General features: G+C 38.7%; 1 protein-coding gene across 16 annotated transcripts in view; it reads left to right on the top strand.

The window, feature by feature from the left end:
* Positions 1 to 19949, top strand: part of DMD (dystrophin) — a 2262230-nt gene that overhangs the window by 2221299 nt on the left and 20982 nt on the right. For all 16 annotated transcript variants that reach the window (XM_023633802.2, XM_070257261.1, XM_070257256.1 and 13 more), the window contains 2 exons: positions 9454 to 9697; positions 10562 to 10685. In XM_023633802.2, the coding sequence (XP_023489570.2) occupies positions 9454 to 9697; positions 10562 to 10685 (368 nt within the window). The remainder of the gene's footprint in view (positions 1 to 9453; positions 9698 to 10561; positions 10686 to 19949) is intronic.

Genomic DNA, 19949 nt, shown 5'->3' with positions numbered 1-19949 from the left:
GAGGAAGCTAATTCCTTTTCTGGCACTGAAATGTTAAAGAGGATAAATGATCAATCTATCAACCTTGTGTGGCTTAGTGCTTAACGACTTCTAGTTCACAGAACCCATGGCTACAGGAGACATCCAGAGATTGTTGAAAAGACAGGTCTAGAGTTTAGAAGAGAAGTCTAGATTGAGGAGTTAATGGGTTAGGGGGTGGAATCATGGGCTTAGAAGAGGTGGAAGCCTAGGGTGGAGTCCTCCTAGGAAGCGAGTATATGTGGAAAGAAGACCAAGGACCTCCGGGTGTACTTGATTGTAATTGGGTATGCCCAGTTAGAGATGGTTTCCTGGTGTGTATTACTTATGTAAGTGGATGGCTTCTGAAGATGGCTAAACTCATCCGTTTTTTTTCTAACTATCTTAATAATTAAAGTTGACCTTTTTCTGTATCTCCAAATTCTCAGTTACCTTAGGGTACCACTCTGGTCTGCTAGCTATAGGTCATAAGTAAATCCATATGATCCTTTTCCTATAATTTCCTAGTAAATCAAACTGATTATTTCAAAGGTAGAAATACCCTATATTTTTAGCGTTAGCAATGAGCATAATTCCCAGGCCTTGTGCATTAGTGTAAGGTTTGTCACCATGGTGGAACTAAACAATATCCCACATGCTAGAACGCGAGCTCTTGAAGGGTAAGAGATGGTGTCTCGTGTATCTTTATCTCTGTAGTGCTGCCGGTAGAAATGTGTTGATTAAATGAATGGATGAATACCCTTTGGAGTTTTCCTGTTCTCTGATGGATTTGGGGGCTGATGTTCAGTGTCTTCCTTGTTTTTCTCATTTCTTATGTTCTTGTTCTTTCCCCAGATCTCTTAATATACCTGTTTAGATTGTCATATTTTCCATTAGACTGAAAACATCTAAGTTGTTTAGGCTAACCCAGACGAGCATTTTCTGAGCTCATTATTAGGCTCTCTTTTAAACTCATCATCTGAAAATATTGAGAAATATCTGCATAGATAATTCTTATTATACACACCATTTTTATTTTATGTCCATGGGTTAAACTTGATTCCTCCATAGTAGGAGAGAGCATTAGAAAATTATTGTCTTCACTGGAGCAATATCTTCTGTGCTATGAGAAATACAATTTTGAATCTAGAACTTTTTAAATAAGAGTTTCATTGAGATATAATTCACATCCCATACAATTCACCCATTTAAAGTGTGTAATTCACTGGTTAATTAGGATATTCACAGAGTTGTGCCACTATCATCACACAATCAATATTAGAACAGTTTCCTCACCCCAAAAAAGAAACCCCATACCCATTTTCAGTCACTCTCCATCTCTCCCAAACCAACCCCACCCAGCCCTAGACAATCACAAATCTACTTTCTGTTTCTATGGATTTGCTTATTCTGGACATTTCATATAAATGGAATCATACAATATGTGGTCTTTTATAACTGGCTTCTTTCATGTAGCATATCTGAAAGGGACACCTATGTTGTGGCCTGTATTAGTACCTCATTCTTTTTTATTACTGAATGATATTCCATCATATGGATATACCACATTTTTTTAATCCATTCAGCAGATGGACAGTTGGGTTGTTTCCAGTTATTGACTATTATGGATATTGCTGCCATGAACATTTATGTACAAGTACTGGGACTTATTTTAAAGAAATGATTCTGTAGTTTCTGTCCTTGTAATAGAGGAGGCCATAGGATCAGCTATGGCAAGAGTATACAGCAGTGCATGCCAGGAAGTGAAAAATAGGCCATCAAGATGAATTTACTGGGAGAATTTAAGGCCAAGTCTAACTACTCATGGGGGACTCAAGCCGGGACAAAAAAGCTTAAAATTACGGCTCTCCTAGACACTGTTATGGCTTTTTGCTGACCACAGACAATGAAAGTTTGATATTTTACTGTGTTTGTCTGAAAATTGAAACACACTTTTCCCAACGGTCTATTTTTGGGGACTAGACTTTCTCACTTCTAAAACCTCTCCAGTCCTAGTGTGCTTTTTGAATGGTAAAGACTGGCCACTGTCATTTTTGTCTTGGGTTTTGTTTGTCTGCCTTATTTCCAGGTATAACGGGTTTTCTTTATGAATTTTTCTCTTCTTGTGTTGAACGTTTGACTAATACGTTCATTCTATAAACAATAATGTCTTAGTTCCTGATGAGGAATTTATGAAAAATATCTCAGTCATTGAAGAGAAAGAGACTAAAGCCAATTAATATTGTCAGGTTCTGTCTCTTGGAACTCGAGCGCGATATAGATCAATGTGTCAAGGGCAGATACATTAACCATGTAGACTTCGTTCGAACATTTTATTACAGCAGTGATTATGCACATAATTTGATGATTTTGTCACATGCCCAGCAGAATTGGTCAAAACTAAGGAAATCTCATCCTGATGGTCTAGGCGCAATGATGTCATTTTGCCCCGATGCTCAGCTGTGATACACTTTCTACAGCACAGATGATGGAAAATATACAATAATTCCCAAATTCTGGGGTAGCTACAATAATGGCTGGGAGGTTCAAACTGAAGCGTATATAAAGAGGGCAAATATTGAATAATGAATCAGTTTCTAAGCCCCATGTATGTGTATTTTCTGCCAAGCTAAGGAAGTCTTAGTAGGTTGCTTTCTTTTGGTAGGAAACTTTCAATTCAGCACACCTGAGGTTCCAAATCTAAAAAGGATGGAATGTAGACAGAAAGAAATAAAAATAATAATGAACCCTTTGAATGGGCTGGGCGTAGTTCTAAGAAGGGTGTACGTGTGCAATATAGACCGTACTGGCTCCTTAGTCCTCCTGATGGATCAGTGCTTAGGTCAGTCGCCTAGCCTCAGCAAGGGGCAGAACCTAGTTGTGAATCAAGGTCTTTCTGTTCTAATTTCTGTCCTAAGACCCTGTTCTGATTCCCTTCTCAGCCCTGGGTGGTAAAAGGCACCAAAAAGGCAATGTGTCAAAAAAGATTATCCTATTTTTCTTTATCTGCTTCAACATCTCTTTTAAAATGCAGATATTACTAGAAGAAATGGTACATTATTATAAAGTCTCAGTAAGGTTTAAATGACTTATGTAACACCTTTATACTGAGCAAATTTCAGCAGGAAAGGGGTTGGAATTAAGAGCTCTGAATGCATGAAAGGGGGACAGTGTTAAGAGAAAAGGATTAGAAACAAGAGCCTGCGGGGGTTCTGCCAGTTTTACTATTTTGCTTAAGGCAGACCTAAAATATGCATACTTTTACTTCCCACCCTGTGAGCCTCTCCTTAATTAACACTAGTAATGCCAAGGCACATTAATGTCTTTTTCCATCTACTTTAGGGGTATTTTTGACTCTGTGTTTGATAAAATTTTACAGTATAGCTTTTATAATTGAAAAGGCCCTGTGCAGTTGCCAGTTTTTAAAATACTTCATGCTTGCAAAATTTGTCTTTCCTTTTTTTTTTTTTTTTGAGAAACTGCTAATTTGCTAGATTTATAGTTGCTGTAACAGTGCTACATGATTTACTACATTTGCCTGAATCCAGATTGGTGGATATGATTTGACTGCTTTTAATACTGTATGAGGGTAAAGCTGGATTTCTCTGGGCCTAGTCTTTTTAGATGCAGACCTTTGTAGTTGTACGCTTTGTGAAATTGTGTGCTCATGCTTTGGTATACAGTGGAATGTATAGTACTGTTAAGAAGACAGTGATCACTGGAAAGTAACCTTCAGGTCTTTATTTCAAAAATACCACGGTACGCCTATATAATTACACATAGTAGGGAAGTTCCATTTACAGAGCAGGTGACCTACACTGAAAATACTTGCCCTCTAGGAATACGCAAAGATTGTTGTAACATTCTTTATCATAACTAGCGTGTAGCTAGTTATATATGTAGAGGGGCCAGGTGTTTTCAGCAGGGAGAGGTAAGACCAATTTGATTCCTCTCTTATATCCATTAGTTGATTAGGAAATTTTTTTAATGTAAATTTGTACCTGGACAACCACCTCTATACACCTGATGACATAAAATTAATCAGATACAGCTATATAGTTGTAGAACAGAGGAATTTTTTCAGCTCGAGGTAGAATAAGAAATTAATAATGGATGGGAGACATTTTTTTAGGATGACTGGCTGCAGGAAGAAATTGTGGTGACAGAAGCCGTGTGCAATGAATTTGAATTAATGTTCTTTAGGGAGCTACCAGAGAAATATGATTTACACGATAATCAAGAACGTAAATAGATTCTCTGTGGAGTTGTCATCTGATCGCTGACATGTATTCATCGTGTTGAAATGACTCCATAAATACATGCTAATAATTAGAGAATCATTAGGGGTGAGACGTACATGTATAACTTACTTCAAGAGAAATAAAATATATATTGGTAACAATATCAATCGACAGCTAAATGTTACAATGAGTAAATCGTGTACTTATGGTTAAGCTTTCAAACAACTCACCATGGAACTGTGGTAAGTATCTCATTGGTCTTTTATGGGAATGATACCCCATATGTGCTTTGTAAATACTACATCCAAAAAATCTAGCGTTATTTATTTTAAATATAAGAAAATGACTTAATTTATAAGGGCTAAATGGCTTCATGTCCCAACTCCTAACAAAAACATGTCATGACACAGCTCTATAACCATGACCACATTTATTTAGAAACATTTAGTAAAAGTTCTCTCTCATTCAACCCCTTGAACATCAATTTTACTTGATAAAAAAGAAAGAGCTTGGTTTCCGGCCAGGATGCCTCTTTTGAGCTATTTCTGGCTTTTCGAACCTTTGGCATGACAGCTTGTCCTGCCTCAGAGCTTCAGGAAGAAAAACTAGACCCTTAAAATCAAGTTTGTTATTGAGCTTTAATAGAAGGGTTACGTATGTCATGTATTTGTTTAGGAGAAAGGCACTTGTTTGGCTCATTTAATCCTCTCCTGGTGAATTTAGGTTTGAATGAGTGCTGAGGGAACCTTGCCCATACATCTACGAAATCAACATGTCCTGGTAGGCTTCTGATTAAGATAACATTCGTTCTGGCCTTAGGCACCTTCCTCTGCGTCTCCCATTTATCCAGTGGTAGATAATAGAGTGAAAAAGACATACCTGGGCTTTAAAACAAGATGAACAGCTCAGTGGATCAGAAATGGAAAAAAAAAAAAAAAAAAGGCAGGGCCTGGTGAGCAGTGTGTGGGCTAAGTTAGTGGGCTTTCACCTCCTGCTGTAGTAACAGGAATCAAAATTCTCAAGGTGGAGGCCCAGAGCCAAGCATCTTAAACCAGGGCCCTGCAAAAACGCACCTGGAGAGACACATACGCACTGAGATTTGAAGGGAAAAAAGAGCAATTCAGGTGCCGCAGGGGACTACAGCTTATATGCCGCCATGGACCTAACGCATAGAGCCTTGGGAAGAGGCGAGGAGTACCTTTGGGAAGGAGAGCAGCACAACCTTGAAACCAGGACCTGAACTGTGCCGCCTGGTGATGAAATTAGCAATAATTGCATTCGTATCACTCAGTGTAGGGTCGCTCAATGTAAACTGCCAATATAAGATCAAGCTCTAGACCAGAAGCCCCACTCCCTAGGTGGGAGCAGCCAGAAAACCACTTGACAGAGAGGTGAGTTCAGAAGGTATAAAGGAAAAGACACACACACAAAATATAACAGAAAACATACACCCTATCCCTTTCAAAAATTCCAAAACACAAAGACTTGCGATAGCTCCTCCAAATTGACCATCAAAAGATTGTTTGTAAGTACACTTAGGATGCTCAAAGATATAAGTAAGGAAATACCATTTATTAACGTAACAAGAAACTAAGCAACAGGTAAAGACCAGATAGATCTGAAAAAGACATCTTTGGAAATAAAAAGTATCATCATTGAAGTTACTAAACTCAATAGGCAGGATAAATTCTAGACTGGACCCAGTCAGAGAAGATAAGGGAATTCAAAGATAATTGTGAGGACTTTCCTATACACAGCACTAAGAGGAAAAGATAGGAAATATAAATGAGGGATGGAGAATTGACCACGAGGTTCTAGAATATACCTAGGAGGAGTTTCAGAAGAAGGAAGCAATATTTGAACCTACAGTAGCTGAGAATCTTCCAGAACTGAAGAAGGATGTGAGTCTTCAAGGGAAATGGTCTCCTGAGAGAAGTTTCAAACATCTGGGAAAGCAAGAAAGGCCTGCATAGAGCAATTGGTATTCTTTACAGCTCAGCTTCGAGAGGCCCTGGCTGATAAAAACAGAAATGTAATGTGTGGGATATACCAAACCATGTTTTCTGAACAAAGGCACCTGTAACTAAATAACTCATGAAAGGAGAGCTCTGTGGACAGCTAGACCCAGAGGATCAAGATACCAAGGAAGACCTCTCTAGAAAAAGTAGTCTCCTGTCAGTAACTTTGCGAAAAGTAGGTGGGAAGACAGTAATTGTTTGTTGTACTATCCTAAAAGTCCATGTCTAAGAATGTTTTCAAAAGGAACATCGTGGATGACCCAATCTGGTAGAAAGAAGAATCATGAATAAGAATCTACATAAAAAGGTGTTAATTGGGACATTTCAATGAAAGTGAATTTCTTTTAGTGAATATGAAGATAATTGTTGTTATCAAATGAAACCTTGTGACCATTGGATGCTGCTTAAGTTCACAGAAACATTTGGCTGATTGTCAGTTAAGTGATCAGAAATTAGACTTAATTAATGTGGACAATTACGTACCACTGGTGCACAGCCAGAGGACAGATCTTCAGAACCTGGCTGAGGGTAAACTTATTTTGATAAATCTCTTCTTCTTACTGCTTTGTCAAAGTAGATTGCTATGAAACAAACTGTACACACAACTATCCTTGAAGATTAATGACAGATAGATAGGAGATTATATTCCTGTAGATGAAAAAGATCATGTGCTGATTTCCTGCACGACTTTAAACAAATTCCTAGAAAACTTGTAACATTAGGTATAGGGGAGAGCTTTAAAAAAAAAAAAAAGAATAGATTGGCTTTTATTCGGAGATCTGGCATTTGGAAACTGCGCATTTTGGAAGGTATGCCATCCCCCGTGCAACATTCATTCCAGGTATGGAACAACAGGAAATATCTCCCTACTGGGAAACCTGGTCATGAGGTCATCTTTCTCAAACTGGACAATGGGAAAACTCGTCTTGCGTACTCACCACTTGCATCGCGTGTCTTCTCTCATAGACATCTCCCACATCCGTGCATAGGGAGTTCTCTCACCTGATGAAATAACATCTGTGAACAAGAGAAATCTGTCATCTTATTTTGATATTTATCATAACTAGAAGAAAGATATCAAGAGTTCTAATCAGTCACTGGGTATCCAATATCCTCAATTGGAATTGCAGTCTCAGCAATTCTAAAGCAAGAAGGAAATCTAGAAGCCTGAATGTATTTGTGAGAAAAACATAAAAATAAATGATTTAAGCAAGCATTCAACCTGAAAAGCTAGAGGAAAAAACACAGTAAATTACAAAACATTATTAATGGACACAAAATGAGACTAGAATAAGTGAAGAGCTTTACCACATTTCTGGGTGTAAAGGCTTAGTAACGTGAAGTCCTTCCCGATTTAATCTATAAAGTCAATGTGATTCAAACGCAAAATTTCAACAAGGATTTTCCTAATATGTAAAGATTTGACACCGAAATCACAGGGGAGATCAAAGGAGTCAGAAAAGCCAGAACAAAGGGGGAGTGAGAGGGCCTATCAGACACTAATTTATTTAAAGCCACAGTAGAATCTGCACAGAGACATACAGGTAAACCAATGGAATAGAACAGAGAGCTCAGAAGCACACTTGAGTATTTATGGACTCAAGTCCACGAAGTATTTATGGTAGAGGTACCATAGAAATCCGTGGGGAAAAGAGGGACTATACAGTGAAGGAATGGGCTTATTAAGTTATTTATGGGGGGGGGGGTAAAATTAGATCATACGCTGATAAAAAGCAGAAAACATGGAGGACTATGTTGAAATTAAACATTTTTGTACAAGATGCCATGAACAGAGTTAAAGATAAGCTACACTAAGATATGGGTAGGAGATAATATTTGCTGTGCACATAATTGACAAAGAATAATCTATCCAGAACTTTAAAGTAATAAGAAGAAGACAATCCAGAGGGGAAAGGGGTAAATTAACACAAAAGAAGTTCAATCTCACCAGTAATCAGGGATGTGCTAATTAAAGTGGACACATCAGATCGGCCAAAACGTAAGTGTTCAATAACACTTAGTCTCTGATGAAGATGTGGCCAAATGGAAAACCTCGTTCACTACTGGTGGGAGAGTAAACTGGTGTAAGACCATTTAGGAGAGCAATATGGTGATACGTAGCAATGTTGAAGATGTTGCTAGTACCCAACGATTCCACATCTAGATTTATTCTGTAAAGAATCTCTTAAGCAGGTATCCAAGGAGACAGGTAGAAGGAAGCTCATTGCGTCACTGTTTGTACTAGTGCAAAGTTGCAAACAACTTAAACGTCCATTGACAGGAGAATGTTGTTGGCATATTCAAACAATAGAACAATACCTTACAGCAGCTAAAATCATGAACTATTGTGTATCAACATGGCTAAATCTCAAACGGTGTTGAAGGTAAAGAGCAACTCTTAGAATGGTATGTACCTTCTTAAACAAAGTTCTTAAATGTAAAACTTCGGAACGTGCAAAATAATGCTATTAGATTGAATCTTTGTAGGTAAAAAACAGTCAACTATCAGCATCTTTATTAAGTTCACCCTAATATTTATTGGTGGGTACCTTCATGGTAATGAGGGACATGGAATTCAAGATGGCGTTATCTCCTTGGGGGCGATGGTGAGGAGGAACTGATATGGTATTGAGGGGGGTTAGGTAGGGGAATTGAGCCCTAACTGTCATATTTTATTTATTCAAAAAAATGTTGACTATGGCAAATGTTAAATTGATGAAAGCAGTGTTCACGGTGTTAAATTGATGAAAGCAGTGAGTTCACGGGTACACTCTTCCTATGTTCTTATACATTGCTCTTGAAAATATTTGGTGATTTTTTAAAGCAAACCTAAGTGTTGCTAGAGGTCTAAAAATTGTGATTTCCTGACATTAGAAAGAAACGCTTAGAAAAGATTCAGTTCTTTGCTGCTTACTTCTCTGAACACAGCACTCATAAGGCTTTTAGGATAAAACAAAAGGTTGAAAAGCATCTCCCCTCACACACCGGGCAGACGCTTCAAATTTTATTTTGTTTTCTTAGCATTGCTAAGGTCATAATCATAAAAACCATTCATGAAGTGCCTCTCTTTTGCTTGCTATTGTGTTTGGTGGTGGTCATGTGCATCTCTCTGCCATTTTACATGAAATCTGGTGATGATATTCAACTTTCTTTTTTCTTTTCTTTTCTTTTTTTTTTTACTTCTTTGATGCCAACAGGAATCTGCAAGCAGAATATGATCGTCTAAAGCAGCAGCATGACCATAAAGGCCTGTCCCCACTGCCATCCCCTCCTGAAATGATGCCCACCTCTCCCCAGAGTCCCCGGGATGCTGAGCTCATTGCTGAGGCCAAGCTACTGCGTCAACACAAAGGCCGCCTGGAAGCCAGGATGCAAATCCTGGAAGACCACAACAAGCAGCTGGAGTCCCAGTTACATAGGCTAAGGCAGCTGCTGGAGCAAGTGAGGCCACCATCTCTCTAACATGGGATTTTTACAAAAATTCATTTTCTCCTCTTTAACAAAACCAAAGAACAGAATTCCAAGTCCTTTTTAGAAGTGCAACAAGCATCAGTTGGCGGAGTACTTAGTATGTGTCTGGTAAAGTGCTAGATATCAACGGATGTCAGAAGAGGAGGAAAACTATCTTTTTGTATTTGTTCAAGATTGTCTCCTACAAAAATGTTTCCTTTTTGACCAATTTGAAAGTCATCTTGGAAAAATTTCCACTAGCTCTCTAAAAGTGACAATTTTACCTCTCGAAATGGAACTCTTTTTTTGCATTAGTAGTATTTTCTGGTGTACCTACCTGCAGTTTTTTTTTCTTCTTTTCATCCCTAAAACAATTTTTTAAGCCTCCATTGAAAACCTAGCAAGATACTGCATTATAGCAGGGCGTACCTACACGTGGTTCTAGCTTTCTGGGCATTTTTAATTTTGAGACGTATGTTCTCTCCATCTTGTTACTTAATACTTCACAAAAATTTGAATTCTCCCTTATATTTTTGTGGTCTCACACGGTTTAACCGTTCTTATGTGACCTTCTAAATCTTTCAGTTACTTAGTCTAACGAGATTTTATATATCTTGTTCCACTGTAGCTGGAATGTTTTTCAAACTTATCAGGGAGCACAATTCAGATACAAAGATCTTATTCAGATTCAGATACATGCATCTTATCAATAGTAAAATTTCCCAAATTCAACAATCTTGGGAAGGTTTCTAAGTAGGAAAAGCCATAATTTCTGAGTCCTGAGTATCTCTAATATTCTTATATTTAAATATTTGTTTGTTATGAAAACTAATTGTTTTCTTTTCGATGCTTTAGCCCCAGGCAGAGGCCAAGGTGAATGGCACAACGGTGTCCTCGCCTTCTACCTCTCTACAGAGGTCAGACAGCAGTCAGCCTATGCTGCTCCGCGTGGTTGGCAGCCAAACTTCAGAATCCATGGGTAAGTATCTGTCTTAGCTATTCTTGATTAAATAGCTAATTATCTAATAGCTAATAGTTATCTCTTAAGGTCTGGAAATGGTGAAATGTTTGCTCAGAGGTTCAAATCATCAGCTAAATTATCTAGTATCAGTTCTGGACGAGGCATTGTCGTAAATGCCTTAGAGGTACAAAGATGACTGGCATAGTCCTAGCCCTCAAAGGGCCACCATTCAGTCATTCATAACAAGGCAGTGTGGTATTAAAGTTTCATTCATTCTGGACACCAGAGAAGGCCTCATGACGAATTGATGTTTGTGAAGGGTTCTGAAAGATGGAGCAGGAACCAAGCCTACGTTGGAGAAGGAATGGTGTAAATGAAAATGTAGAGATGAGGCGCTTGGGCCAAGGGTGGGAAAGAGCCACTAGTCCAGTTAGTGGAAAGATAGGGTCCAAGCAGGAGGTTGGGGCGAAATAAGGCTGCAGAGGAAGGTTGGTGTCACATTATAGTGACATGAATGTTGGGTGGAGGTGTTTGACTCATTTTGGTCAGTGTCAGGGAGCCATTGAAAATCACATACCACGTAAGACATATCTATAAAGAAATTTCTAAAAAGATGTATTCTGGCAGCTGTATCTGGCCCAAAGTACAACTTTATAGATGGAAAGATCAGTTTGGAGGCAATTGCAAAGGTTTAGTTATGCGAGCTCTGAGGGCCTGGGCCTGAGAGGTGTGAGTGATGGCTTGGGAAGAGATGGCTGTGAGACTATTCTTTGAAAATAGAGTACCCAGGACCTGAGGACTGACTGACTAGAAACTGTGAGGAAAGGAAATGAGGGGAGAGGATTTGGTTGGAAGAAGATAGTGATCCTTTTGACTGTGGACATGTTGCCTTTGAGGAACTGGCAAGTCTTAAGTCATGTCTGGAAAGAAGTTAAAAGACAGTTCTATAACTGGTGTAAAAGGCCAGGCTGGAGAGATTTGAGAGTGAGCTCCACAGAATTGACAGCTGAAGCATAGGAGATGAGAAATATATAACAAACGTGCTTGGATACTGTGCCTGCCATCTTCCCATTTGGGTGACGGGGTAGTGACAGTGTAGAGGGCAGGGATAGGTTCAAGGAAGAGGTGGGCAAAGAGGTCAAATGCTGAAAAGGACTCACTGGAAGTGAAAATGAATTACAGTTCATTGGATCACTGTAAATGCATTAGCCACTTCTGAGAAAGCATTTTCAGCCAAGAGAAGGGAAATTGGAGAATTTCTGTCTTTTCAGTGAAATAAAAGACAGGTAATTTTGAAAATGATGGAGGCTTGAGGAAAGTGAATGTACTTTGAAGGCTTAGGAAGAAGATGAATTTGTTGAGGAAATGGCCCACATGGTCTAGTGTTCTCTGCCTAGAACTGGGGTCTAAGAAAACTGGAGTTCACAAGGCATAAATGCTAAAAGAAGGTCAAAACTAATAAGGCATTTTGTAGTGGTAATGAATTCATTGTTAAAATGGCCATGACAAGGGTTGCCGACCATCTGCTTATTGGTTTTTCCTGCTGTGCTAGGCTAGACAATAGGGGGTTTTAGGAAGGACAAAATACTCGGCTTTTTCTCTCTTAAGGTCCAGCATGAGTTGGCCCCATGCACTAGACTTCCTTTTCCCTGGGTCCTAAACCGGTTATACTTGACCCTCTTGATTTTACCTCGCAGGAAGGAAGAGACCTGTGACTCCATGATTCCCCACACTTAAAGCTCTCTTGCCTGGTATCATGGTGTGTTGAGGCATTTATTTGAGAGAGTAGAAGAAAGAGAGGTCAAGTTCCTAACCAAAATTGATGGGACAAAAAGGAAGGGTCAAGGGTGTGAGTGGGTTTTATGGCGGGAGATTAGGGGACCGTGGTCAGGGAAAACAGAAGTAGCCTCCCAGTGAGCTGCGGGAGATGGGTGAGGGGTGCAGTTCATGGGGTTGGTAAGGCCAGGGTTGTTGGGCTCCTGCGCATGGTGGTGAGGTCCTTATGAATGGAGAAAGATACTGAGGAAGGTGGATGAGGGCACCGAGGAGGAGAGTGCTAGCAAATCTGATGAACTTCAGGAACCTCACACAGTGGGCAGAGGCATATCCTCCTCCAGAGAAGTCAAACCTCGTAGGAAAGCCAGGTTTCAGTTCTTTTGGGAAGGAAGAGAAAATGTTCGATGTTGTTTTCCTGGCTTTACCACACCTCAGTGATTGAGGGCGATCTCTGCATCAGATTCTCTTTCTCTGCATGAGATCAGAATATAGCTCACGGACTCTAGGGACTGCAAATGATGGCTCAGCACATGAAAAAATATCACACGCCTTTGTAAAGTCTATCAATTCCAAAAACAACTGAGTTTTAGCACCTCTGTTATTTCCTACTGCAGGATTTGCCCCTTTTTTGAAGGCAGCAAGGCATGTGAAACAGTCCCATATTTTAGCGGTGAGGTTCAGAGCCCTGGGTGCTTAGAAGCATTAATTATTTAGGCCTGTCAACATTGGCAAAGAGGCACTGTGCCCGTGAAACCACCCAAATTAAGGCACCCAGCAGACTGATTTGTGGAGTAGAGAGGATTGTGGCAGAACTGAACACAAGGACAGAAGTGCTTTCTCCAGCGGCTGAGTTAGACTAAGAGAGAACCTGCGAATATAAAACGGATAGGCTCAGTTGTTAGGTTTGTTCTCTGAAAGGAAGGACTGAATTCAAAGGTGATTTTCTTTTTCAGCCATATAAGCCAACTGCATTCTTGAAGGATGCACACAAGTATTTAGATAGATGCAGTGTGAGCCTCGTACTTTGAAGGCCTGAGGTGCGATAAGGCTGGGATTTACTGATCCATATTCTGGATAGAGAGTCGCATTCTTTAAATATACAGTGACTTTTTAAAGTAAATTATGGGTGAAGTCATACTATGTGATCTGTTCAAATGAGTTGCAGCGCTTCCTCAAATCATGAAATACTTAGCGCTGCTAAGTCTCTGGGTGCCGTATGTGGGTTCTATACATTTTCTTACTGAGACAGTGTCCTAACGAAGCTTACATTCTATTGGAAATGACAAAGAAATAGAAATTAACAAGTTTATCCTCTTTTGGCTTTCATGAGCTGTACACACAGGAGACTTCTTAACAACTTACCTCTAGTCACTCCTTAATGTCTATCCAATCACTCTTTTTTAAAAGACATTTTATATTTTCTTTGTACGTTTAATTTAAAATGTTACAAGGTTCCTTAGCTTCTTATTTAGGACAATTTCAAACTTATGGCAGAATTGCAATTAATTCAACACTTTGCCACATTTGCTTTATTTATTTATGGTAACATTAATTTGTGCGTGTGTATAGTTTGTTGGTTTTTATTTCACTGACCCAATTAGTGATTGTTTCATCCATACTGTTAGCTAATATCCCCAATTCTGCCAATAATATCCATTATAGCTTTTTATCTTTTTACTCAAGATCCAAGGAAGGGTCATGCTGTGCATTTAGTTGTCACGTCTCTTTGGTCTCCTTTAATCTAGAACACCTCCCTAGCCGTTTTCCATTTTTCATGAGGCTGACATTTTAAAAGAGGTCAGGCCAGTTGTTTTGTAGAATGCTCCTCAATTTGGATTTGCCTGCTTGTTTACTCATGGTTGGACTCAAGTTAAATATTTTCCGCCAGATTACCAGCCCAGACCTCTCTCCTGAGTGTCTTTTGGGTAAAATCATGGATAAAAATATAACCCAACCTGAAATCATGATCAGCCTCTAGAACGTCTGTTCCACTTTTCCAAACTGTACGATGATAGTCATTTTCCACTTTCTTCCTTTGCCTACCTACCTTTTAAGTTTTTTAGCTTCACTGAAGTGTAATTGCTACACAAAAAAACCACACATTTAATGTATACATCTTGATGAGTTTGGACACATGCATACACCCATGATACCATCACCACAACCAAGGGACTAAACATATCCATCACCTCCAAAACCAACTCTTTATCTACCTTTCTGAGCTAAGCCCCACCACCACCAATCCAGTCATCAAGGCTTCTCATAAAAAGAGCAAAACTTTTCAGTTTAGCTGCTTCTGCCCAAATTTTAGCCCTCATCATGTGATCAGCTGAATAGACAAGATGTTTGGTCTCTCTCCCTTTCCAAGCCATCTTCCAGATATTTCCAGTTACTCTCCTAACATTCACATTGTGTATTATTCTTTATTTAAGCATGTTTGCCTACAGAATAAATTCCATTCTTTTTATCCTGGTATTCAAACTCCACCTTCCTCTCCAGCCCAATTTTTTACTGCCTTCAGACATGATGCCCCTGCCTCCATTCGCAGACCTGGTGCTCATCCACACATATCATGCTGCTTCGCTAATCGATGTTGTCAGTCATCTCTGGCCCTGTGCATAGTATTTTCTTAACCGGAAATATATTGGCCCTTCTTTTCACTCAGTTCGTCTTTTAGGGAACTTCATCATGCATTATACAGCTTAATCATGCATTATAGCTTGTAATTTATTTCATTTTTATAGCTATTAGCATTTTTTTCTTCTCCCTAGAACTCCATAGAACTTAGTCCTTGCCCTGCAGGAGCTTAAGTCTTGCTCATTTTCTTTCCCATTTGAGTACCTTCCATGCAACAAACATTCAGTAAATTGAATGACTGTTTTAGAAATCAAGGACAATACATCTTGAGTAGATATGGAACAATCCACACCCTTAAGAAATTTAGCTGGAGGTTCTGGTTCAAGACGGCAACGTAAGAGGGTCCTGAACTCACCTCCTCCCACAGACACACCAAATCTACACCTACACACAGAACAATCCCCTCTGAAAGAAACTCAGGAACTAGCTGAGCGACTCCTACATGTTGAGCAAATGAGAAAAAAACCCACATCGAAACAGGTAGGAGAGGCTGAGCCACAATCTCCGTGTAAAGCCCACCCCTGGCATGGTGACACACAACCAGTGGGAACTCCCAGTTTCTCCCTGAGGAGTAAATATATAGTTAAGTTCAGAATAATCTAATGTAGTGGTAGTGGGTTAATCACTTATGTATCTAGTATGAAGGTTAAAAGACAGAAGTGGTAAAAATAACAATAACTACAATAATTAGTTAAGGGATACACAGGATAAAAAGTAAACTGACATCAAAAACAACACGTGTGGAGGGAAGCGTGAAAATGTAGAGCTTTAGGATGTATTCAAACTTAGTTGTTATCAACTTAAAATAGACTGTTATAAATAATGTTTTATGTAAGCCTCATGGTAACCACAAAGGAAAAAACCTATAGATACACAAAAGAGAAAGGAATCTAAGCGTACAACTATAGAAAATCAACAAATCACAAAGGGGGAGAGCAAGAGAAGAAGAAAGGGGGAGAGGAACTACAAAACAGCCATAATACAATTTTTAAAATGGCACTAAGTACATACCTATGAAAAATTAAATGTAAATGGACTAAATTCTCAGTCAAAATACATAGAGCAGCTGAATGGATAAAATAACAAGACTCATCCATGCTGCCTACGAGAGACTCACTCACTTCAGATATAAGGACTCACACAGACTAAAAGTGAAGGCATGGAAAAAGATATTCCATGCAAGTGGAACCAGAAGAAAGCTGGGGTAGCTATACCTATATCACACAAAATAGACTTTAAAACAAAGAAAGACTGTATTAAGAGACAAAGGAGGGCATTACATGATGATAAGGGGGTCTATCCAACAAGAGGATATAACATTTGTAAATATATATGCACCCAACATAGGAGCACCTAAATAAAGAAAATATTAATCGACCTAAAGGGAGAAGTGGACAGCAATACAGAAATAGTAGGGGATTTTAATAGCCTACTTTCATCAATGGATAGATCATCCAGACAGAAAATCAATAAGGAAACATTGGACTTAAACAACATGTTGGACTAGATGGACTTAACAGATATATAGACAACATTCCATGCAAAAGCAATAGAATACACATTTTTCTCAAGCTCACATGGAACATTCTCCAGGATTGATCATATTTTAGGCCACAAAACAAGTCTTAATAAATTTAAGAAGACAGAAATCATGTCAAGCATCTTTTCTGCCCACAATGGTAAGAAACTAGAAGTTACAAGAAAACTGGAAAATTCACAAATATAGGGAGATTAAACAACATGCTACTGAACAACTAATGTGTCAAAGGAGAATGAAAAAATACCTGGGACAAATGAAATGGAAACACAATATACCAAAATTTATAGGATGCAGCAAAAGCAGTTCTAAGAGGGACGTTTCTAGTGATAAATGCCTCCATTAAGAAACAAGAGAAATCTCAAACAACTTTATACATCAAGCAAGTAGTAAAAGAAGAACAAACAAAGCCCAAAGTTAGTGGAAGGAAGGAAATAAAGATCAGAGCAGGGGCTGGCCCAGTGGTGCAGTGGGTAAGTGCACATGTTCCGCTTCGGCGGCCCAGGGTTCGCCGGTTTGGATCCCAGGTGCGGACATGGCACCGCTTGGCAAGCCATGCTGTGTTAGACGTCCCACATATAAAGTAGAGGAAGATGGGCACGGATGTTAGCTCAGGGCCAGTCTTCCTCAGCAAAAAGAGGAGAATTGGCAGTGGGTGTTAGCTCAGGGCTAATCTTTCTCAAAAAAAAATTTTGCAAAAAGATCAGAGCAGAAATAAAGTCAAAAAAAGACAATAAAAAAGATCAATGAAACTAAGAGCTATGTTTTTGAAAAGATAAATAAACTGTTAGCTAGACTCACAAGAAAACAAGAAGACTCCGATGAATAAAATCAGAAATGAAAGAGGAGATGTTACAGTGGATCCCACAGAAATACAAAGGATCATAAGAGACTACTATGAACAATTATATGCCAACCAACTGGACAACCTAGAAGAAATGGATGAATTCCTAGAAACATACAACCTACCTAGACTGAATCATGAAGAAATAGAAAGCCTGAACAGATCAATTACTAGTAAGGAGACTGAAGCAGTAATCAGAAACCTCCCAGCAAAAAAAAAGTCCAGGACCAGATGGCTTTACTGGTGAATTCTGCCAGACATTTAAAGAAAAATTAATACCAATCCTTTTCAAACTCTTCCAAAAAAAATAAGAGGAGGGAATATTTGTAAACTAGTTTTACGAGGCCAGCATTACTCTGATACCAAAACCAGACAAGGGCACCACAAGAAAACAAAATTACAGGCCAATATCTGATGGACATAGATGTAAAAATCCTCAAGAAATATTACAAACCAAATTCAACCATAGATTAAAAGGATCACACACCATGATCAAGTGGGGATGTATTCCAGGGATGCAAGGATGGTTCAACATCCACAGATCAATCAATATGACATACCACATTAACACAATGAAGGATAAAAATCATGTGATCATCTCAATAGATGAAGAAACAGCATTTGACAAAATTCAGCATCCATATATTATACAAACTCTCAACAAAGTGGACATAGAGGGAGCATACGTCAACATAATAGAGGCCATCTATAACAAGCTCACAGCTGACATCATACTCAACAGTGAAAAATTGAAAGCTTTTCCTCTCAGATCAGGAACAAGACAAGGATGCCCACTCTTGCTCCTTTTATTCAACATAGTACTGGAAGTCCTAGCCAGAGCAATCAGGCAAGAAAAAGACATAAAAGGCATCCAAATCAGAAAGGAGGAAGTAATGCTGTTACTATTTGCAGATGACATGATCTTATATAAAGAAAACTTCAAAGACTCCACCAAAAAGCAGTTAGAACTCAATGAATTCAGTAAAGTTGGAGGGTACAAAATCAATATACAAAAACCTTGTGTTTCTATACACTAATAATGAACTATCTAAAAGAGAGTTTAATAAAATAATCCCATTTACAATTGTATCAAAAAGTAAAATGCCTAGGAATAAATGTAACTAAGGTGGTGAAAGACACTGTACACTGATGGAAGAAATTGAAGAAGATACAAATAAATGGAAAGACATTTTGTGCTCATGGATTGGAAGAATTAATATCGTTAAAATGTCCATACTGCTTAAGACAATCGACAGAGTTGATGCAATCCTTGTCAAAATTCCAATGGCACTTTTCACAGAAAGAGAATAAATAATCCTAAAATTTGTGTGGAACCACAAAAGAACCCAAATAGCCAAAGCAATCTTGAGAAAGAAGAACAAAGCTAGTGGTAAGATGCTCCCTGATTTCAAACTACGTTACAAAGTCATAGTGGTCTAAACAATGTGGTATTGGCATAAGGATGGACAGATAGATCAAGGGAGCAGAATAGAGAGCCCAGAAACAAACCCACACATATATGGTCAATTAACTTATGACAAAGGAGCCAAGAATATTCCGTGGGAAAGGGATAGTGTCTTTGATAAATGGTGTTGGGAAAACTGGATATCCACCTGCAAAAGAATGAGACTGGACCACTGTCTTACACCATACACAAAAATCAAAGCAAAATGGATTAAAGACTTGAACATAAGATCTGAAACCAAAAATCCCCTAGAAGAAAACATAGGCAGTAAGCTCCTTGACATTGGTCTTGGCAATGATTTTTTGAAGTTGACACCAAAAGGAAAGACAAGAGAAGCAAAAATAAATAAATGTGACTACATCAAATAAAAAGCTCTGTACGGCAAAGGAAACCATCAATAAAATAAAATGGCAACCTATGGAATGGGAGAAAATATTTGTAAATCATCTATCTGGTAAGGAGTTAATATCCAAAAAATATAAAGAACTTGTACAACTCAATAGAAAAAATTCTGATTAAAGAATGGGCAGAAGATCAAATAGACATTTTTCCAAAGAAGACATACAGATGGCCAACAGGTACATGAAAAGATGCTCAACATCACTAATCATCAGGTAAATGCAAATCAAAACCGCAGTGAGATATCACTTCACACCTGTTAGAATGGCTGTTATCAAAAAGACAAGACATAACAAGTGTTGGCAAGGATATGGAGAAACGGGAACCCATGTGCACTGTTGGAGGAACGTTAATTGGGCAGCCACTATGGAAAACGGTATGGAGGTTCCTCAGAAAATTAAAAACAGAACTACCATGTGATCCAGTAATTCCAGTTCTAAATATTTATTGAAAGGAAACAAAATCACTATCTTGAAAAGATATCTGCAGCCCCATGTTCATCGCAGCATTATTCACAATAGCCAAGACATGGAATCAATCTAAGTGTCTATCGATGGATGAATGAAGAAAGAAACTGTGGTGTGTGTGAGTGTGTGATAAAGAAGATGCACCTGCACAATGGAA

This window comes from Equus caballus, chromosome X, assembly GCF_041296265.1.
Source record: "Equus caballus isolate H_3958 breed thoroughbred chromosome X, TB-T2T, whole genome shotgun sequence".
Lineage (NCBI taxonomy): Eukaryota > Metazoa > Chordata > Mammalia > Perissodactyla > Equidae > Equus > Equus caballus.
This window is presented reverse-complemented; position numbering and strand designations above follow the sequence as displayed.